This window comes from Zalophus californianus, chromosome 10, assembly GCF_009762305.2.
Source record: "Zalophus californianus isolate mZalCal1 chromosome 10, mZalCal1.pri.v2, whole genome shotgun sequence".
In the NCBI taxonomy this organism is placed as follows: Eukaryota; Metazoa; Chordata; class Mammalia; order Carnivora; family Otariidae; genus Zalophus; species Zalophus californianus.
The window spans coordinates 57,203,175-57,226,421 of NC_045604.1; the positions used below are offsets into that span (position 1 = coordinate 57,203,175).

The window sequence follows — 23,247 nt, forward strand, 5'->3', positions numbered from 1 at the left end:
AATTTTATGAAATTCTCAAAACATCTATATAGTGGTATATATAGTTCACTAAGATAGGGAGTAGAAGAGAAGAAGTGGGTTTCTTTCTTCTTTTTGAGGGGAGGGGAAATATAGATGTAAAAGCAAGGAGAAGAGAGGTTATTTTATTTTCAGCTGTCTGAGATGTGCATATGGAGATGTCACGCTGGATATGTCTCTTGAACCCAGAAAAAAATGTCTCCGTTGAAGTCCCAAGCATAAAGCTATGGGACTAGGGTAGTCCCTAGAGAATGGAGGAAGTCTGTTACGAGAGGAAAGGCTCAAGAGTGGGCCTGGGAGGAGGATGCCTCACCCTCTGCCAAATTCTGAAAAAGTGGTCAGAGAAGCAGTGAGTAGCCGGCCATGTAGTGTTGCAGGAACTCAGGGAGTCTGAAAAGCATGGGGAGCAGATTCCTATGGAACAAGAACAATTAAAGGAGGAAACAAGGTGATGAAGAAGTTCTGAGAGGGAGTAGGAGAGGGCCAAGAAAGAGTAAGGTCATAGAAGTCAAGGGGATATCAGGGAAGGAGTGCTGATACATTCTGAGAACAGTGGAGCTGGAAGGCCACTGGGTAAGTGACGGCAGGACCTGAGGAACGGATGGTATGGGAGTACATACAAGTGTGCACTGTCTGTCCAAGGTTCTCACCTATAAAGGTGATAAGGCCTTATCAGAGAACTTAGGATAGAGGGAAGATTTTTCTTTTTTAGATGGAAGACACCTGGGCGTGTTATAAGCCAAACAAGAAAGAGCTGACAGACAGAAGGGATGCTCTGGGGAGGCCTGCTGAGCCTGGAGGGGAGCGGAGCCTCGGAGAGGACAGACAATCTTCCAGTGAGAGAAATGTATATAAGACTGGGTGCCACACAGGCAGGCTTCTAGATATCAAGTGGAACTTCGAAGAAATTTTCTGCCCCTGCCTTCTTTTTCTGTGAACTAGGAACGAAAGTCATCTGCTGAATGTGAGGTCACAGTTTGACAAGTACAGAAACAAAGAAGGCAAGCAGCTGAACTGACAGGACTGAAGTGTGCAGGGTACCTGAGAGAAGGATGATACAGGAAAAAGACACCTAAGAATGAAATCTAGGCAAGCTACGGCAGGAAAAGAAGCCAGGAGAGTGAGCTGCTCAGATAAAAAAAAAATGTAGGGATCAAGGAAATAAAAATTATGTGATCACAGGGGTAATCAGAATAAAGAATCGGGGCTGGAAAAAAAGTTGAGAGCACAGATCATGGAGAGAGGTGTTGAGTTGATTTTAAAAGTGAAACAGTTCTGGTTAATGACAAAGCCTAAGATAGGGAGATAGGAGTCAGACACTGAAATGTATGGAGGTGACCTTGGCTGTGCTGGCAGAACTGGGAGACCACAGCATTTGACAGCTCATCGGCATGAACCCTGAATTCACCCAGGACTGTAGGTACCGGGGGTATGCTATTTGATTCTGCAGCATTTGGCACATTCATATCTATATATGGGTATTAACAAATAATTTCTGATGTCAGAAGTAATCCATTATCTACTCATGAAGGTTGAATTAAAAATTCTACACTAATTTTCATATCACAATGAACTCAAGGACAAGATTATCACTGATTCAGTAGCTAAAAGACAGGCCCTTTCAAAACAACTAATTTGCTCCTTAAAGATAGAGTAAAAAATGTTTCAGGAATTAAAGCACAGAGGAGGAAACAATTTTCTCCAAGATCACAAGCTCATTAGCATGAGAATCAGGTTTAGATCCCGTAATTCCTAACTCCTAATGCCAAGCACTTTAGCATTATAACATACCACCTTTCAGTAAGAGGACAGTCTTAGAAGTTCCACAATCCACAAAAGAGAAATATTTTACCGTTTCAGCCATTTTTTCTGCTGGGGTGCTGTAGAATTCAACCGTTGATGGAATCTTTTTTTGACCGTTAGTGGCAACATTTCCCAGAAGATGAGCATTTACAGCTTTTGCCAACTTGTGATTTGTTAATGCTAGTTCTGCTGTGGTGTGAGGCTGTGTACTAGGGTAGTAAGTTTGCTCTCTTCCCCACTGCAAGGACACTAGGAGCTCCTCCAATAATCTGCACAGAACACACAGGAACACTGAATATTAATAAGAGGATAAAACATGAAAATCAAGAATACTCAATAAATGAGAAACCTGAAATTCCTCTCAAATCACATAGTATCTTTTTCTTTTTTTCACATCAGACGGGTAATGTGCCGAGGTCATAACAAGGTTTGAGGGAGGTACATGTCACACAACGGCGTGAACACCCAATCCTCATGCTTATGAACTACAAAAGGATCTACATAGTATCTTTCTCCTATATCTTTTTTTCAGAGTTCAATAAATTGGGAATTCTGGTAAAATAAGACTATAGAAAGCATTTATATATTTATCAGGTAATTATCTGGAAGTCACTCAACAAACAGTACTTCCGACTGAGCCACCCAGGTGCCCCAAACAGTATTTTCAGTTCTCATATTTTAGTACAGGTAAAATATACTAATATACTCATCTAGTAGTAATAGGACTATTGATCTGACTTGTGTATCTATTATTAATGGATTTTTGAATGATAAACCAACTTAAAATCCTAGGATAAAATGTATATGGCCATGATGTATAAGGATATATATATCTTTTTATATATTGTTGGATTAGGACTTTTGCATCTATGTTCATTGGAAATACCGGTCTGTAGCTTTCTTGTAATATCTCTGTCTGGTTTTGGTATCAAGATAATGCTGCCTCATAAAGTCAGTTGGAAATTATTTTCTTCTCCTGTTTTCTAGAAGAGTTTTTGTAAATTTGGCTTTATTTCTTCCCTAGTTGTTTGCTAGTATCCTTCAGTAAATCCATTTACGCCTGGAGTTTTCTTTATTGAAAGGATTTTATATTTTTTTCTAAATTTTATTTTATTAGGTTATGTTAGTCACCATACAATACATCATTAGTTTTTGATGTAGTGTTCCATGATTGTTTGCATCTAACACCCAGTGCTCCATGCAATACGTGCCCTCCTTAATACCCATCACCGGGCTAACCCATCCCCCCACCCATCTCCCTTCTAAAACCCTCAGTTTGTTTCTCGGAGTCCATAGTCTCTCATGGTTCGTCTTTCCCTCCGATTTCCCCTCCTTCATTTTTCCGTTCCTTCTCCTAATGTCCTCCATGTTATTTGTTATGTTCCACAAATAAGTGAAACCATATGATAATTGACTTTCTCTGTTTGACTTATTTCACTTAACATAATCTCCTCCAGTCCCATCCACGTTGATGTAAAAGTTGGGTATCCATCCCTTCTGATGGCTGAGTCATATTCCATTGTATATATGGACCACATCTTTATCCATTCATCTGCTGAAGGGCATCTCGGCTCTTTCCACAGTTTGGCTATTGTGGACACTGCTGCTCTGAACACTGGGGTGCTTATGGCCTTTCTTTTCACTATATCTGTGTCTTTGGGGTAAATTCCAAGTAGTGCAATTGCTGGGTCATAGGGTAGCTCTATTTTTAATTTTTTGAGGAAACTCCACACTGTTTTCCAAAATGGCTGTACCAACTTGCACTCCCACCAACAGTGTGAGAGGGTTGCCCTTTCTCCACAACCTCTCCAACATTTGTTGTTTCTTGCCTTGTCAATTTTTGCCATTCTAACTGATGTAAGGTGGTATTTCAATGTGGTTTTGATTTCAATTTCCATGGTGGCTACTGATGAACATTTTTTCATGTGTCTGTTAGCCATTTGTATGTCTTCTTTGGAGAAGTGTCTGTTCATGTCTTCTGCCCATTTTTTGACTTGATTATTTGTTTTTTGGGCATTGAGTTTGAGAAGTTCTTTATAGATCTTGGAAATCAGCGCTTTGTCTGTAGTGTCATTTGCAAATATCTTCTCCCATTCTGTGGGTTGAACAGTTTTTAACTAAAAATTCAATTGCTTTAATAGGTCAGGCTATTTAGGCTCTTTGTCTTGAGTACCCTTTGGTAGTTTAGTGTCTTTTAAGCACTCGGCCCATTTCATTTAAGTTGTTGAATTTACTGGCACAGAGTTGTTCATAATATCCCCTTATCATCTTTTTATGTCTATAGAGTCTAGGTGAAATACCCCCTTCCTCATTCCTGATACTGGTAATGTGGGGCTGTTTTTTTTTTTTTCCTGATCATGCTGCCTAAGGTTTCTTAAATTTATCTCTTCAAAGAACCAGCATTTGGCTTTCTAGTTCATTTATTTCTGCTCCCATTCTTTGGTCTGCTTAATTTGCTCTTTGTGTTTCTTAAAGATGAAGCTTACATTACCGACAAGACCTTTCTTTTCTACTATGAGCATTTAAAGAAGCTATAAATTTCCCTCTAAACACTGCTTTAGTTGCCTCCCACAAAATCTGATATTTTGATATAGAGTTTACCCTTGAACAACATGGGTTTGAACTATGTGGGTCCACCTAAAGGCCGATTTTTTTCGATAAATACAGAATAGTGCTGTAGATGTATTTTCTCTTCCTTATGATTTTAGTTTATTTTTCTCTTATGATTTTAGTAACAATTTTTCTCTAGCTTACTTTATTGTAAGAACATACTATATAATATGTAGAACATATAAAACATGTGTTAACTATTTATATTATTGGTAAGACTTCTGATCAAGAGTAGGCTGTAAGTAGGTGTGTTTTGGGGGTAGTCAGAAGTTATACAAGAATTTTCAACTGCATGGAGGGTCAGCCTCCCCAGCCCCTGTGTTGGTCAAGGGTCATCTGTAATATGTTTTTATTCTTATAATTTCCCGTGATTTCTTCAACTCTTACTGATTTGATTTGTAATAAATCAATTATAGGCCTTGACTTATGATGGTTTGATGAATGACTTCTTGACTAATGATGGTGTGAAAGTGATTAACATTGAATAAAAACTGTACTTTGAATTTTGAATTTTTATCTATTTCTGGTTTAGCAATATGCAGTACCATATTTCTCACGTTGCTGGGCAGTGGGAGAGAGCCACAGCTCCTAGCAAGCTACCTGATCATGAGGGTAAACAACCGATACAACAGTTTTGTACCTTTACAACCATTCTGTTTTTCACTTCCAGTGCAGTGTTCAATTACTGAGATATTCAACACTCTATGATAGAATAGGCTTTGTATGAGATGATTTTGCCCAAGTACAGGCTAATGTAAGGAGCATATTTAAGGTAGGCTAGTCTAAGCCATGATGTTCAGTAGGTTAGGTATATTGAATTAATTTTTGACTTATGATATTTTCAACTTGCAATGAGTTTATTGGGATGCCACCCCATTATAAGTCAAGGAAGATCTGTGTATAGAAGTACAAATTGATGTTCTCCCTTAAGAGAAGTTCTGGAGCACATGAAAGTAAACTCTAATACTGTAGAATGGTCCTTAAAGATCTCCTTCCAAAGGAAAGATAGGTATACTTTTTGGCTTTTACCAAAAATTATACAAAACTGCTATAACTATAACCAAAAACTGCTTTTAAACCCAGAGATTTCTTCTATTATAGCTATAATTATTTCTCTCTCAATTAAGAATGTAAGAAGCATGTAGTCTTATTTTTTTAGTCTTCTTCCCTCTCTGGGAATCTATTTTTAAAATGCTACTTGAAGAATATGCTCAATAAAAGTTATTAAATGTAGAAACACTAAAGAACTATCACAGTAACAAAAACTGCAAAAGAAAGAAGGGGTCAGAATGTAAACAAATGCCATACTTCTGGGTAGCTATCATTTCCTGACGAAACTGTTCCCGTTCACACAGGAGATCTTGAATAGCACTCTGTGCATCGCGGTTTTGACGCTGCAATCCTGCTCTGGAACTGGTTAACTCATCTGCCATCACCCTGGAAAAGATGAAAAAATCACATATACATTCTCTGACAATAACATACTGTAAAGAAGTTAGTATACTTTATTTTCATTTTCAAAAGCTTACGAAGAAGACTGAACAGTCAAGTTACTTCTCCATTTTTAAATCTTCACTAAAAAGCACTTAAAATGTTTATGATCTTAGAACTCGTTGAGGGGATTTAAAAAATATTTGTTTAGAAAATGACAAAGAAAAAGTTATTTAACTTTCCTATACAGTGACTTTTGGAATGTACCTCAATCTTACTCTAGGTTGACCAAATTTTGAAAAAATTAACATCGATTAAATGTTTTTATTTTTTTTTAATTTTTAAAAAAATTTATTGTTAGTCACCATACAGTAGTACATCATTAGTTTTTGATGTAGTGTTCCATGATTCATTGTCTGCATATAACACCCAGTGCTCCATTCAATACGTGCCCTCCTTAATACCCATCACCAGGCTAACCCATCCCTCCACCCCCCTCCCCTCGAGAACCCCCAGTTTGTTTCTCAGAGTCCATAGTCTCTCATGGTTCGTCTCCCACTCTGAGTCCCCCCCCTTCATTTTCCCCTTCCTTCTCCTAATGTCCTCCATGCTATTCCTTATGGTCCACAAGTAAGTGAAACCACATGATAATTGACATTCTCTGCTTGACTTATTTCACTTAGCATAATCTCCAGTCCCATCCATGTTGATGTAAAAGTTGGATATTCATCCTTTCTGATGGCTGAGTAATATTCCATTGTATGTATGGACCACATCTTCTTTATCCATTTGTCTGTTGAAGGGCATCTCAGCTCTTTCCAGTTTGGCTATTGTGGACACTTCTGCTATGAACACTGGGGTGCTTATGGCCCTCTTTTCACTACATCTGTATCTTTGGGGTAAATTCCAAGTAGTGCAATTGCTGGGTCATAGGGTAGCTCTATTGTTAATTTTTTGAGGCACCTCCACACTGTTTTCCAAAGTGGCTGTACCAACTTGCACTCCCACCAACGGTGTAAGAGGGCTGCCCTTTCTCCACAACCTCTCCAACATTTGTTGTTTCTTGCCTTGTCAATTTTTGCCATTCTAACTGGTGTAAGGTGGTATTTCAATGTGGTTTTGATTTTAATTTCCCTGATGGCTAATGATGATGAACATTTTTTCATGTGTCTGTTAGCCATTTGTATGTTTTCTTTGAAGAAGTGTCTGTTCATGTCTTCTGCCCATTTTTTGACTTGACTTTGTTTTTTGGGTGTTGAATTTGAGAAGTTCTTTATAGATCTTGGATATCAGCGCTTTGTCTGTAGTGTCATTTGCAAAAATCTTCTCCCATTCCGTGAGCTGCCTCTTTGTTTTGTTGACTGTTTCCTTTGCTGTGCAGAAGCTTTTTATCTTGATGAAGTCCCAAAAGTTCATTTTTGCTTTTGTTTCCCTTGCCTTTGGGGACGTGTCTTGAAAGAAGTTGCTGTGGCCGATGTCGAAGAGGTTACTGCCTATGTTCTCCTCCAGGATTTGGATGGATTTCTGTCTCACATTGAGGTCTTTCATCCATTTTGAGTTTATCTTTATGTATGGTGTAAGAGAATGGTTGAGTTTCATTCTTCTGTATATACCTGTCCAATTTTCCCAGCACCATTTATTGAAGAGACAGTCTTTTTTCCATTGCATATTCTTTCCTGCTTTGTCAAAGATTATTTGACCACTGAGTTGAGGGTCAATATCTGGGCTCTCTATTCTGTTCCATTGATCCATGTGTCTGTTTTTGTGCCAGTACCATGCTGTCTTGGTGATCACAGCTTTGTAATATAACTTGAAATCACGCAACGTGATGCCCCCAGCTTTTTCTGTTTCAACATTTCCTTGGCAATTCAGGATCTTTTCTGATTCCATACAAATTTTAGGATTGTTTTTTCCAACACTTTGGAAAATGCCATTGGTATTTTGATCGGGATGGCATTGAAGGTATAGATTGCTCTGGGCAGCATTGACATTTTAACAATGTTTATTCTTCTGATCCATGAGCATGGGATGTTTTTCCATCTTTTTGTGTCTTCTTCAATTTCTTTCATGAGTGTTCAGTAGTTCCTAGAGTATAGATCCTTTACCTCTTTGGTTAGCTTTATTCCGAGGTATCTTATGGCTTTTGGTGCTATTGTAAATGAAATCGTCTCTCTAATTTCTCCTTCTACAGTTGCATTAGTGTATAAGAAAGCAACTGATTTCTGTGCATTGATTTTGTATCCTGCCACATTACTGAACTGCTGTATGAGTTCTAGTAATTTGGGGGTGGAGTCTTTTGGGTTTTCCACATAAAGTATCATGTCATCTGTGAAGAGAGTTTGACTTCTTCTTTGTCAATTTGAATACGTTTTATTTCCTTTTATTGTCTGATTGCTGTTGCTAGGACTTCTAGTACTATACTGAACAATAATGGCGAGAGTGGGAATCCTTGACGTGTTCCTGATCTTAAGAGAAAGGCTCTCAGCTATTCCCCATTGAGAATGATATTCGCTGTGGGTTTTTCATAGATGGATTTTAAGAACTTGGGGAATGTTTTGTCTATCCCTATACTCTGAAGAGTTTTAATGAGGAAAGGATGCTGCATTTTGTCAGATGCTTTTTATGCATCAATTGAGAGGACCATATGGTTCCTCTCTCCTCTTATTAATGTGTTCTATCACATTGACTGATTTGCGAATGTTGAACCACCCTTGCATCCCGGGGATAAATCCCATTTGGTCGTGGTGGATGATCCTTTTAATGTATTGTTGGATCCTATCAGCTAGTATGTTATTGAGGATTTGGAATCCATATTCATCGGGGATATCGGTCTGAAATTCTCCTTTTTTGATGGGGTCTTTACCTGGTTAGGGGATCAAGGTAATGCTGGCCTCATAGAATGAGTCTGGAAGCTTTCCTTCTGTTTCTATTTTTTTTTGAAACAGCTTCAGGAGAATAGGTATTATTTCTTCTTTGAATGTTTGGTAGAATTCCCCAGGGCATCCATCAGGCCCTGGACTCTTGTTTTTTGGGAGGTTTTTGATCACGGCTTCAATCTCGTTACTGGTTATTGGTCTTTTCAGGTTGTCTATTTCTTCCTATTTCAGTCTTGGGAGTTTATAGGTTTCCAGGAAGGCATCCATTTCTTCTAGGTTGCTTAATTTACTGGCATATAGTTGTTGATAATAATTTCTAATAATTGTTTCTATTCCCTTGGTGTTAGTTGTGATCTCTCTCCTTTCATTCATAATTTTATTAATTTGGGTCTTTTCACTTTTCTTTTGGGTAAGTCTGGCCAGTGGTTTACTGATCTTATTAATTCTTTCAAAGAACCAGCTTCTAGTTTCATTTATCTGCTCTACTGTATTTCTGGTTTCTAATTCATTGATCTCTATTCTAATCTTAATTATTTCTCTTCTAGCGCATGGCTTAGGCATTTGTTGCTTTTTCTCCAGTTCTTTAAGGTGTAAAGTTAGTTGGTGAGTTCGGGATTTTTCTAATTTTTTGAGGGAGGGTTGGATGACTACATATTTCCCCCTTAGGACCGCCTTTGCAGTATCCCATAGGTTTTTGTTCTCATTGGTTTCCATGAATTGTTTAAGTTCTTCTTTGATTTCCTGTTTGACCCAAACATTCTTGAGCAGAGTGGTCTTTAGCTTCCAAGTGTTTGAATTTCTTCCAAAATTTTCTTGTGTTTGAGTTCCAGTTTTAAAGCATTATGGTCTGAGAATATGCATGGAATAATCTCAATCTTTTGGTATCAGTTGAGACCTGATTTGTGAACCAATATGTGGTCTATTCTAAAGAAAGTTCCAGGTGCGCTCAAGAAAAATGAGTATTCTGTTGTTTTAGGGTGGAATGTTCCATATGTATCTATGAGGTCCATCTGGTCCAGTGTGTCATTCAAAGCTCTTGTTTCTTTGTTGATTTTCTGCTTAGATGATCTGTCTATTGCTGTTGTGGAGTATTGAGGTCTCCTACAATTAATGTATTATTATCAATATGACTATTTTGGTTAACAGTTGGCTTATGTAGTTGGCTGCTCCCATGTTGGAGGCATAGATATTTACAATTGTTAGATCTTCTTGTTGGATAGACCCTTTAAGAATGATATAGTGTCCTTCTGTGTCTCTAACTACAGTCTTTAGCTTAAAATCTAATTTTTCTGATATAAGAATTGCTACCCCAGCTTTCTTTTGAGGTCTGTTGGCATGGAAGATGGAGCTCCATCCCTTCACTTTCAGTCTGGATATATCTTTAGGTTCAAAATGAGTGTCTTGTAAACAGCATATGAATGGGTCCTGTCTTTTTATCCAATCTGCAACCCTGTGCCGTTTTATGGGAGCATTTAGGCTGTTCACGTTGAGAGTGATTACTGAAAGATATGTATTTATTGTCATCATGTTACCTATGAAGCCCCTGTTTCTATAGATTGTCTCTGTAAATTTTTGTTCTGTACCATTCTAGGGGTCTTTCTCCTTTTATAGACCCCCCCTTAATATTTCTTACAGGGCCGGCTTAGCGGTCACATATTCTTTCAGTTTCTGCCGGTCCTGGAAGGTCTTCTAATTAAATGTTTTTAAATACAGGAAATTTTAGAGGAAAACAAAAAAGAGTTGCTTTCTTATCACTCAGTTACCTTCTTGTCCTTTGAAAAATATTAAATAATACAGAAAGGCTTATATAAAAGGGAAACTAAGTCTTTCCTCCTGTCCAGCATCCCCATCCTTCCTGTATAAACCAATAAAATAACCAATCAAGTTTCTTATATATTTCTCTACAAAAAAAACATTTATGGATATGTCAACATAAAAGTACATGTTAAAAATAAACATATCCATTTTATTTACAAGAAAGGGATTATTTAATACAAAATTTTCTATGCCTCGTTTTTTTCAACTAATAATCTTGGTGTTTTTGTTGTTTTTTTTTTTTTTACATTAGCACATATAGAGCTATTTCTCCTTTTAAATAACAACAGCTTCATGTTTTCTTCTGTTTGGATATTCCAAAATTTATTTAACCTGTTCTCTATGAACAGAATTGAAGAAAAGTTTTAAAGTATTCTTATTCAGCTTAAAACTCTTAAAACTAAAATTAAAGTATTGGACCGTAATGATTACTGACCAAAGATTAAATCAGTTAAAATATCTTTAAAGTTGAGTTTAAGTTTTATTGCCCTTAGACTCTTACTATCAGTATTGCTAAGGATGTTAAGAAAGTTACATATTGCAATAATCTGTATGACACTTGCATGATTTGCCTCTTAATGTGTTCAGTGAGCATGAACTTTCATTCTAAGTCAATAAACAGTACATTCATTTCTCCACATCCATCCTATAAAAGCACAACTAGAAAACAATTAAGGACTTTAAGAAAGTAATCAATTACTGGGAAGTATCACAGACAACAAGACATGAAGAAATACTTTCCTACAAATTTATTGATCACAATCAGTGATTCTTAAAGTACAGCCTGGAAATGCCTGGTGCTATGTAACAAATCTCTAGATCACTAAATTTAAATCAACAGTTACTAAGCTATATGTGAAGCATGTGGCTAAGCACTGGAAATACAAAAATGGAACACCCAGACCCTGTTCTCCAGTCAGAGCTGGAAGGAGGGGGATAAAAAGACCCCAAATCACAATATAGAGCAGAGTTTCCCAACTACCACTGTACCCATGGGCCTAGGTGAGGGCTCTGGGGGTTTTACCTCTGTTGGAGAGTAGCCTCATCCAGTATGCCATACAAATAATTTTCTGTTTGTGCATGGACAGAAAAAGGTTGGGAAGCTCTCTTATATAGTTAATACAGTTAAAAGAGCTATGAGAACAGAGCACGGAAGCGAAACAATATTTGAGTTTTCCAGATAGAAAGTGGGGAAAATAGTGGGTTTTTTTTTTGTGATTTTATTTACTTTATTTATAAGAGGTCTGAGTTTAATTTTGTTTCCTAAACATTGTAGTAGGAGTGATTTCTACTATAGAGGATTAACTTAGAATTCTGGAATGAGGGAGAATCCTATGATACCACTTTTCCATTTAGGGAGACAGTGTGACTCTCCAGAGGAAGGACAATCCATACATACTTATAAATCTATGAAGTACTTTGACAATCGGAGTCAGAAATTCTCACACTACCATTTACTTCCTTGGGTTATGGTAAAAAATCTGATAGTGAAAAAGCTAGGAAATGAAATATTATTTAAAACAGAAAATACCTGCTTGCGAGGAATTTGCTCCGCCATACGTCACACTGTATAGACATACGTTCTAGCTGTTCAGAAAGTTGAGCTGTGTTTTGACCTAGGGCTTCATTTTCTAAAATAAGCTGATTTTTCTCACGGGCTAGACGTTCAAAATGATACTGAAGATCATCCCCAACAGAAGCCACTAGCAACTTTTTTAACTCTCGATTGACCTAGAAGAAAATATGACCATTACAACCAACTTAAAGTAATGTCAGTGGCTTTAATGTAGCAAAATGAAAAGAGAGAAACTGTGCTTCATGTATATGGACCTCCATTACTTAAAGTGTGTATCAAAAAGCAACATTAAATATTTAAGTTTCATAATCTATATAAACCATCTGTCTCTATGTCTACATATTTATATCTATAGTCCATGTGATTATAAACTGAGCCTCTTCTAGTAAGAGTACCAACCATTATTACAAAAGTTACAAACTGCTTCCAGTCAATACTTCAAGGCAAAAACTTAAAAAACCAAACCAATAAATTTTGCCAAAAAATATGACCGACAATGTTTTAATTTTTTTAGATCTTTTTCAGTATTTAAAAATTAATTTCTTTGTGCCACAGGATTTGATTTCTTTTTTCTTTTTTTTTAGAGGGAGAGAGAAAAAGACAGTATGAACAGGGAGGGGTAGAGGAAGAAGGAAAGAGAGAATCTTAAGCGGGTTCCACTGCCAGTGTGGAGCCCGACGTGGTGCTTGATCTCATGGCCCTGAGCTGGAAGGAGTCAATCAAGAGTCCCAGGCTTAACTGACTGAACCACCCACATACCCCTGTGCCATAGACGAACTTAAGCAAAGGAAGCAATTTAGCATATCTATAAGCATGTTCTTTGCTTTATCTAAAAAGTGAAAAATTAAAACATAAATGTCCAATAATAGGTATTGATATATGGTGTAGCAATAGAAGAACACTGTTGGTATTAAAAATGATATTGTAATAGAATATTCTGTGACATAGGAAAATATTAAAAAAGGCAAAAATGAACTCAATGTGTATAATTATGCATTTATAGCTAGACGGTATAATTATAGCTGGTACTATTTTCAATTTTTGTATTTTTTAAAATATTTACAAATACTCTTTTTGTAATTAGAAATTAGTTATTTAAAAAATATTAAAGATATATTTGGATAAGAACCACTAACTATAGTGTCACTTATAAAGACTAACATCCAGCAAAAAGATGAAGGGTCTAACGGAGAAACAAAGGGTGAGGAGTAAGGCAATGTTACTAACATGTAAAGATGGAAGAAACACAGCCAAGCACTATAGATCATTTTCCATTTACAATGAAGATACCAATGCTTATCCCACCATTCCCTTTACCCCAAGTATTACGTATGCATAAGCAAAAATACTTGGAACTTATAGATCCTTAAAACAGGAATTGTTAACTAGGTAACTTCAAAGTCTAATAGGTCAGTCTTTGATCTGGAATTTTATAACTATGACTTCTTTTACACCTATAGGTGGTCTTGTCCAGAGTACCTCATACTTCCATCTTCAACTTTAGAGGACAAGTTCCCAACATATACTAGTTCTACTTGAGGTGCTGAGAGAGAAAGAGAAATTTAAGAGGAATCTTTTTAGAGAAATGACAAGCCGAAATAAATGACATTCCAAGAGGAAATACAGTTTGCTAACACATAGGCTTAGATGGTCCAGGTGTAAAGAGCAGTGCTCATTAAAGCTATTTGTTCTTACCTCTGTCTGTACTCTGAGCTGGTTTGAAAGACCTTCTTTGTCCTGTAGTAACCTCCTTTCAGAGTTCTTGAGCTTTTCCAATATATTCTTTACCTCTGATAGTTCCTTTCTGGGTTCTACAATTCCCTCTGACTGACCAAGGAGTTCTCCTCTATGATGTCCCAGAGACTTCACCTTTGCATTCTTGTTGGGGACATCATGAGTTATAGCAGCTTTGGGAACTAATATTCTTACGGCTTCAACTTCCACTGCTTTTTCAGTGAGAATCTTCCCAAGCTGAAGGACTCCTGGGCTCTCCCCTGGAACTGCTTTCTTCCGTGGATTCTGAAGGATGTGATGCTTTATGGGTTGGACTCCAGAGGTAACTTCAACAGATTTAGGCGGCTCCTCAGTTTCCATTCCATCTCCTGCTCCTCGGACTGGGGTTAGAGTAAGGGTGACTATGAAAGGGAAAGCAAAACATAAGCTACTTGCTAAAAACAAATGCCAAGGAAAATGCCAAGATAGACTTTATCCTACATTCAGAACTACTGGCACTAAAAAGAATACAAAAAATTCAGAGTAAAAGTTAATTTTCAAAACAATCAGATGTCAATAAAAGATGGAAAAAAAATCTTATAGGTTCAAACTTTCCTTAAGTAAATGGTTTCTCTCTTGGCAAAAAATGCAAGAGATTTGGAATCAAGGTATTTGGTTCTGACTTCTAAATCCTAGTATGACCCTGGCTAAACAATTGAACCGTCCACGAATCTCTACTTCATATTCTGCGAAATGGAGATAGTAACAACTGTGCTCCACGGTTGTGGTAGGAAAGGATGCAATAAGGTCAAGCACTTGGCACACCAGAGTGTGCCTTTTTAAGGTTCCTAAGCCCTTCTCTAACCTTTCCAGATTAGGCTGGGTTCCCTGTTCATGTGCACCTGCAACAGAGACTGCATTTCTTTTTTCTATCTATCAAAATGGTAAATGGACTTTTTTCCCCCAGTGTTACTAGTTATACAATGTCTATGCCTTCCTCTAGGATGTAAGTCCCATGAGGGTAGAGATGAATAATGTGCCTTGCACCTAGCACTGTTTAGCTGATAAGACAATAAATGAATGATAACAAGGGGAGGGGCATAGGACGAGCATACATATCAATGGTTATGATGACAATCTTTGAGTGGTCACAGGCTGCAAACATGCAGCATGGTGCCTAATACTGAGCAGACATTGTTTGGGGTAGTGGGGACTTTTATGTTCAAGAAATTACTATCTAATTTAGGAGATAGGACATACATATAAAAAAATAACATGTATTACAGGGTAACAGATAATAAGAGTACAATATGTGATGCAAAATTTCTACCAGAATTTTATTTCTACAGAAATGTTAACTAAGAACAATCATGGACCAATCTTTAGTAAATTCATCACTATTATATATTTATATTTATACCTACTAAGGTAAAGACAGGAAACAGAATTCCTGGTTAAAAAGAAAATAAAGCCAAAGTATGTCCTTAGCCTCAATTACTGTTAGTTATCAGTACCATGTTCTGATCAATTAAATATCAATTTTTAATTATTAAATATTAATCATGTTTCACTGTAACCTATTACGTCAGGAGAACAATTTGCTAAGAGCAATAATAAGGCCTTATTAAAACTAAACCTTTCTTAAAAATTTCTGAAGTACAAAGCCATATGAAAAAAGAGACTATACAACATATAAACATTCTATCAAGCAAAGACTGTTGTCACCTTGATTCCTGAATTCTTGTCTTAGAAATGGAATTCTCCAGCAAAGAACCATAGGAAATGATAAGCTTGCCCAGGATGAGGTCTTTTCTAGCAAGGGAAATACCTAACAAGAAAACCTTCCTGGGGTTTATTTATTAGTTTTCTATTTTTTAATGAGCTTACTTTTCTTCTTTCTCACAAACTTTGTTATACAGATGCAGAAAATGCAGAGCAGAACAGATTATCTTCACACACAGTCACTCATGTATCCTCTGGTTTTTAACATATTATTAAAAGGTTATTAGGAAGAAAAAATTACCTATCTTCTCATCATTCTAAAATAGCTTTTCATTACTTCAAGTTTCTTCATTATTTTTATGTTTGTAATCATAATTAACTTTAGAAGCTTAATCTATTTTTCTATTTTGCTGCATTCTTCATATTTTTCATTTTATGACTATTATTTCTTCAGGTTAATATAACATTATTTATTTATTATTCTGTTGTTGGATATTTATACTTTCTCCAATTTTTCACTATAATAATGCTTTAGTGAATACTTTTGTGCCTACAGATTTTTCTCAACTTCTGGATTATTTCTTTTTAATAAATTCTCAAGAATGGAATTAATGTGCCAGGTGAAGATCTGTATTGTCAAACTGCCTCAAAAAACAACTCTAGCAATGTATCAATAGATCTATGCCTTATGTTCTTATTTAGTTTTATTTATTTTTTGTATGCTCAACACCGATTTCATACAATAATTAAGATTTTAATACACGAATATGTGTAAAGTGTTTAGAATGGTGTGTGGCACAGTAAGCACTAACCAAATGTTAGCTTCTACTGCTATTGTTATTATTCTTCAAAAAGGCCTAATAAAGTTTGGATCTTGATTAAAGGGAGAAAGCTTAAGTTATGTCATCAAATATAACTCTTTTATTTTCTTATGCTCAAGTCTTACAAAAGTACATCACTAGACTTGAGAACTATTTTTTCATTTAACAGATTTTGGGGGGGGATTTTTCTTACATATATAGCAAGCAGTGTACTGGGAATCTTGAGTTATGTTAAGAGAGGAGGTGGAAAGACATCAGGTATATAATGTGTTCTATTTTACAAAATATTTTCCATTAGAATAAAATATTTTGTCATTTCCATATTGAATGTTAAGTTGGGACTTAGGACTAACTCCACCTTCAAAAAGATGAATAAAGAGGGTGCCTGGGTGGCTCAGTTGGTTAAGCGACTGCCTTCGGCTCAGGTCATGATCCTGGAGTCCCAGGATTGAGTCCCGCATCGGGCAGGGAGTCTGCCTCTCCCTCTGACCTTCTTCCCTCTCATGCTCTGTCTCTACCATTCTCTCTCTCAATAAATAAATAAAAACCTTTAAAAAAAAGTGAAATAAAGAGTTTGGTATTTCAGGTCATGCTATAGCACATCTGCACTTAGGAGGAGATCTTCCACTGAACTGTTGCAAGAATGAAGATCTGCTCCCATGTTCTTAAAATCTGCTTTTAAAAGTTTGTCTATCTAAAGCAAATTTAATTCTGTCACTAAGATATTCTGTCATTTAAGAAGTTATGCTGAATCATGAACTACAGATTAATTAAAAACAAAAAGACAAACTAGAGCTAGACCACTCAGGTCCACTGAAACTGAAGAAATAAGGAGGTGTGACACCCTGTGGTGATTAAACAGGATTTTTAGGCAAGTCACAACTTTTTTGAGTTGGAATTTGAGGTAATGGAGATTCAAGAACAAATCATGGAATAGTTACTGCTAAATTTAAAAGGCAAAGGAACATTAATGGGTATTTAAAAGAAATCTCTTTCAAACAAAATACGTCATAAAACGCCAGTGAAGAAATTCTATCAACTTGGTTCAGCCTCAATTTACTCTTAACTTTATGTAAACTGTTGTACTTACTCAAGCATTTATGAGTTCGAGAGTTGTACAACATGCCATGGCAGCTATTAACAACTCTGTAATAACTACGCTTCTAGCTAATGTGCACCAGCAAGGAGGCCAGTGGGAGTCAGGGCTTTCTATTTTCTTGTCTAGTAACTTGCATTTCATCATTTTGGTTTCCCTTATGACACACACAGAAACCTTTATTACATATGTGCTAAGCACAATCCAGGACACATTCAGGAGCAGTTATCGTCTCTCAGGTGGGAAGGCAATGATCCATGGTACCAGCTCCATAATTAGGAATGATGTGTAAGTAAAGCAAAACATCAGCCCCTCTTCCCCACTCTTTGAAGGGAACCAACAGAATGATTCTGCAATTATTCATCAACTTTTCTTCTACCTGTGATCAGTAATCAAAGAATGAAGTGTATCTCAAGTTTATGGATCATTCTTACTGCCTTCCCCAAAGATTATTGAAATGTAGGGAAAGAACAAATATTCTATAACAGGAGTTGGCAAACATTTTCCATAAAGGGTCAGATAAATATTTTAGGCTCTGTGGACCACAAGGCAAAATTGAGGATAAGATAGGTACTTATACAAAGAAGAAAAAAAAACAACTCATTTTCAAAGATGAAACTCAAACTATAATAAGAAATTGAGTCAAGTTTTTTTTTTTTTGTAATATGGGTCTAATAACGAGAAACACAGAATTCTTTTTTATTTGGGATAACCCTTGGCTTAAGTGGGATTCAAGGTTAGTGTTCCCCATCACCAAACTGATTTGTAAATATTCTCAGGAGGCTGAGGGCCATAACTTACCAACCCTTGCTCTAGAATACTGAGGCAAAAAGAATAGGATTTTATAGTCTGTCATTAAAGAAACATTCCTCCTTTTTTTCATAAAACTGTAAATCTAAGAAGACAGATACGCTAGGTCCATAGGATGGTGCAGTAACAAGAACACTAGACTCTGGGTCAAAATACCTTAAATCCCTATTTGCCATACATTGTGACTTTGGGCAGATCACTTACTCATTACTCTCCTCTAATCCCTCAGTGCTTTCAGAACAATGCAAATATCAGAGTGTTTTAAAATAATCTGTTTTTCTCACAGACTGGACTGTTGGGAGCTCCACAGGGCAGCGTCTACCTCCTAATCTTTGTATTGTTGGCTTAATGAAATGGTGCTTGGCACAGAAAAGATGAGTAAGTGCTTTCTGAAGTTTATCAATGTTAATATGCTACTGAGATTTCATTTTAACATCCACTAACTCATTTAAAAACTGCTTACCTTTTTCTCCCTCTACACCAAAGCATTAATTCCTAACTCAGTTATAGTCTGACAAACTTTTCAGAATATACAAAGATTCAGCTATCAAACAGTCAAACAATTTAGGGATTGTCACTCAGTAATTTTAAATCAATATTTATTTATTTATTTATTAACATTTTATTTGAGATAGTAAGAGAGAGAGCACGAGCTGTGGGGTGGAGGAAGAGGGAGAAGCAGGAAGCAGGCTCTCCACTGAGCAAGGAGCCCAATGCGGGGCTTGATCCCAGGACCCTGGGATCATGACCTGAGCTGGAGGCAGATGCTTAACCCACTGAGCCACCCAGTTGCCCCGAAATCAATATTCTTTTATTTGTCACCAATATCATTTAGTAAGATTAGTTACTATTAAATTAGAAAAATGTTAAAAGACAATGGACTTAAGAGTTAGGCCCACATTCACTGACATGGAATCTAAACATTCTTTTTGTCACAGGCTCTATGAATAAAGAGTTCCCTGGCCAAGTAAATGGGGGCAAGGCTGAGCACTACATCTCTCTGCCCCTTCACAGTGTGCATTAGTAGGCTAAAGGCTCTGGGAGGTCCTGTAGTATAATCTCTCCTTTAATCCAGAATTTCCCAGATTTATCTGCCCAGGGATTCCTTCTTCACCTAATACCTGTTATTCCACAGAATAAGTGTTGAAGTTAGGTTATTTTATGGAATTCTAAATATCTGAATGTCTCAGACTTTCCTACTTGGTTTACTTTCACTAAACGGTCTGACTTTAATACCCGTAATTTTAATCTTGCTCTCAAGAAAGTTTTGGATTCAAATTCTTATTTTTGAATTGTTTCTCTTTATTGCACGTTTCCCATTCAAATGAAGTCCTAGCAGCAACTATGCATCATTCCTCTCATGATGACAGGTTTTTTTTTTTTAAAGATTTTATTTTTATTTATTTGACGGAGAGAGATACAGCGAGGAGGGGAACACAAGCAGGGGAAGTGGGGAGAGGGAGAAGCAGGCTTCCTGCTGAGCAGGGAGCCCGATTCCAGGACCCTGGGATCATTACCTGGGCTGAAGGCAGACGCTTAACGACTGAGCCACCTAGGCACCCCTCATGATGACAGTTTTGCTCAAATGTCCACTAAGAGGAACTTCTGTTGCTATGAACCAATGTTGCTTTTCTTGTGAGGCAGTTATAGGAAGTGCAGACAACTGACAAATGTCAACCATGATCAGTACACCTATTTTTAGGCCATGCAATACAAGGAACTTTTGTTCACTAACAACCATTAAGTAGGAAGAGGACTAACAGCTGAATTATGTACCTTACTGTAAAATTAAGATGAAATGAAAGAATGTATGTATAACCCTAATCCTCACTACAAACAGGTAATAACAAATAAAAAAAATTTACTTTCACAGAGGCCTTGCAATAACTAACTTTTAATCACTAATGATAATATTGTATTTTGGTTTTGTTTTTGCCAAGCACCATGCTAATGACTTTCACCTTAGTTACCATTTAATTGCTCTATTTCTCATAAACCCCCAGTTTATTATACTTTCATTATCCTCTCTGGTTTGCTTATTTGCATACTATAAAAATTTTCTGGTGACTGAAATGCTGTTCACACACAGCTGAATAAATTCAATTAAATATTTATTGGCATGATCTTCTCTTTCTTGCTTCCTAAACAGATTTAAATCCATCCCCCCCTTTTTAAAAGATTTTATTTACTTATTTGAGAGAGAGCGAGCGAGCTCAAGCAGGGGGAGAGGGGCAGACAGAGGGAGAAGCAGACTCCCCACTGAGCAGGGAGCCAATGCAGGGCTTGGGTTCCATCCCAGGGTCCTGGGATCATGACCCTGGCTGAAGGCAGACGCTTAATGGACTGAGCCACCCAGGTGCCCTGATTTAAATCCTTCTTAAAGAGTTTGCTGTTGGAGGTCTATTTGCTGCAAATCTGGCTTCTGGAAAGTAGTTTCCCATCTCTCACTGACAGCCCCAACCTCCAGAACTCACTCCACCCAAGTCAGGAGGCCCTGACTTCGGGATATGCTAATACGGTTACCAATGCCTATGTGAACATGGTCAGTAGGCTATAAGGGTCTGAAACACAAAGGAAGAGATCTGGGCTATAGACAGATTTGGATTTATTTAAAAGAAGAGGAGGATGAAAAACAGAAAATGTTGCTAGGGCAGTGGTGTCCAGAAGAACGTTCTGCAGTGATGGAAATGTTTTATATCTGCATTTTCTAATGCAATAGCTACTAGCGACATGTGACTAATAAGCACTAGAAATGTGGGTGGGTGACTGAGGAACTGAATTTTTTTTTTTAATGACTTTATATTTTTTAAAGATTTTATTTGAGAGAGAGAGAATGAGAGAGAGCACGAGAGGGAAGAGGGTCAGAGGTAGAAGCAGACTCCCTCCTGAGCAGGGAGCCCGATGTGGGACTCAAACCTGGGACTCCAGGATCATGACCTGAGCCAAAGGCAGACACTTAACCAACTGAGCCACCCAGGCGCCCTGAGGAACTGAATTTTTAATTTTTAAAAATATTCATCTAAACTCAGCCACATGTGGCTACTGCACTGGACAGTGAAGGGCTGAAAACAAGAGTGGTATCATGGAAATCAAAGAAAAAAAGTACTTCAAAAGGCGGGAATGATCAACATATGAAATGTTATAGAGAGGACAAGCACAACAGGACTAAAAAGTAACTAGTTAGCAAGTTTTATGAGTTGAATTGTGTCCCCCTCCACAAATATTCCTATGTTAAAGTCCTAACCATCCATATTTCAGAATGTGACTTTATTTGGAAATAGGGTCATTACAGATGTAATTAGTTAGGATAAGATCATACTGGAGTAGGGTGGGCCCCTAATTCAATACGATTGATGTCCTTATAAAAAAGGAAGAATTTGGATACAGAGACACAAACACAGGGAGAATACCATGTAAACATAAAGGCAGAGATCAGGGTGATGTATCTACAAGCTAAGGAATACCAAAAACTGGGGCACCTGGGTGGCTCAGTCAGTTAAACGTCTGCCTTAGGCTCACATCATGATCCTGGAGTCCCAGGATCTGGATCCAGCCTCATGTCAGGCTTTCTGCTCAGCAGGGAATCTGCTTCTCCCTCTCCCTTTATTTCTCTTCTTCTGCTCCTCCCCACCTCTCCCCCCATGCTCACGTGCTCTCTGTGTCTCTCTCAAATAAATACAATCTTAAAAAAAACCCAAAAAACCCCAGAATACCAAAAACTGCCAGCAAACCACCAGAAACTAGGAGAGAGGCCTGGAACAGATCCCTCTCTGTGAGGCTATAAATTTCAGTTGTTTAAGCTCCTCAGATTGTGGTGATTTGTTAAAGCAGCCCAAGCAAAACAACCCAACACCAAAAAGAAGTCTTTTATACCTCCTAGTTGCTTGTCCACTTACTTAAATTTTTTTTTTAAAAATCTGTTTATTGAAATCTTAATCTTCTAATGGAGAAAAACATAGCTGCAAAACTCTGCTTTTACACTAAATGTTTAACAGTAGCTTAACAGTAGTAATGACTATTATCCAAGGATGTTAATATTCGGTGTATATCTGAGTACAGAAATGTAAACACTGCATTACAAAACAAGCATGAAGAAATCTGAAACACAAATAGTTCCCAAGAGCTCTATGAGATTTAGTTACCTGGTTCAAACATGCCTTCGTCCTGTGGTCAGAAATTGCATGTTTTAAAAACAATTATCATCAAAAGAAGAACACTTACCTTTGGTTTCTAAATTTTCAAGAGTAGTCATTTTTTAACCAATGAAAATGCACCTCAAAACTTCTACCGAAAAACCTAAAAATGTATAAAGTGAAAGAATTAAAACAATACCATACAAAGTCCCTGTAATTTAGATGTTATAATATTCTACTTGTTTTTGCATTTAGTACACATGCATTTCAAAATGCAATTTCACAGGTGATATTGTTATGGCTAACAAATGTCTCAAAAAATTATGGGAGGTTTACTTTCAAATTTGTTTCACTGTTTTTACCAAGTATACTCTATCAGATATGTGTCCTAAGAAACTTCAGTGAAGTTAAGTAGGGGCTTTTGTATCACTGATAAGACAACAGGAATTTGAAAGGAATTAAGTTACTTTCTCAGGGGACATTAGCGATACTAATGTTTGATACTAATTTGCTCACTATGAGAGAGGAGCTTCCGTTTATATGTTTAAATATACGACAAAAATACTCATGATAACTTAATTTGCACTTTCTTGGGAATAAAAATTGAAATGGCATAACATATGTTTTCAGAAACGTATGCATGGCCTTACAGTAAAGACCAAGATTCACTGGAGAACACGAGAAGGAAGGTAGTGCTAGTGCAGTGATATGAGTATGAAAAATCGTACATTAGATGACAACTGGTTTCACCATAGAGTACTCGATCTAACTCGGCACAGGGTCTTCCATGACTACCCTGCTTCTACGCTGAAAACAGGTCTCC

At 37.0% G+C, this 23,247-nt stretch overlaps 2 protein-coding genes and 1 non-coding gene across 3 annotated transcripts in view; 1 reads left to right on the forward strand and 2 right to left on the reverse strand.

The window, feature by feature from the left end:
* Window positions 1–23,247, reverse strand: part of BLZF1 (basic leucine zipper nuclear factor 1) — a 28,113-nt gene that overhangs the window by 4,148 nt on the left and 718 nt on the right. Inside the window, exons 2-6 of the mRNA XM_027610180.2 lie at window positions 22,513–22,587; window positions 13,825–14,264; window positions 12,085–12,284; window positions 5,740–5,868; window positions 1,871–2,090 (exon numbers count right to left, since the gene is read on the reverse strand). Coding sequence (XP_027465981.1) covers window positions 1,871–2,090; window positions 5,740–5,868; window positions 12,085–12,284; window positions 13,825–14,264; window positions 22,513–22,543 — 1,020 coding nt within the window. The 5' untranslated portion in view covers window positions 22,544–22,587. The remainder of the gene's footprint in view (window positions 1–1,870; window positions 2,091–5,739; window positions 5,869–12,084; window positions 12,285–13,824; window positions 14,265–22,512; window positions 22,588–23,247) is intronic.
* LOC113933798 lies at window positions 2,215–2,318 on the reverse strand. The gene has a single exon (XR_003523502.1). It is a non-coding gene; the product is annotated as a small nucleolar RNA U13 (small nucleolar RNA).
* The window catches only part of NME7 (NME/NM23 family member 7), a 320,527-nt gene continuing 315,857 nt past the window's right edge, over window positions 18,578–23,247 (forward strand). The window contains exon 1 of the mRNA XM_027610183.1: window positions 18,578–18,669. The gene's annotated coding sequence lies outside the window, so the exon portion shown is untranslated. The remainder of the gene's footprint in view (window positions 18,670–23,247) is intronic.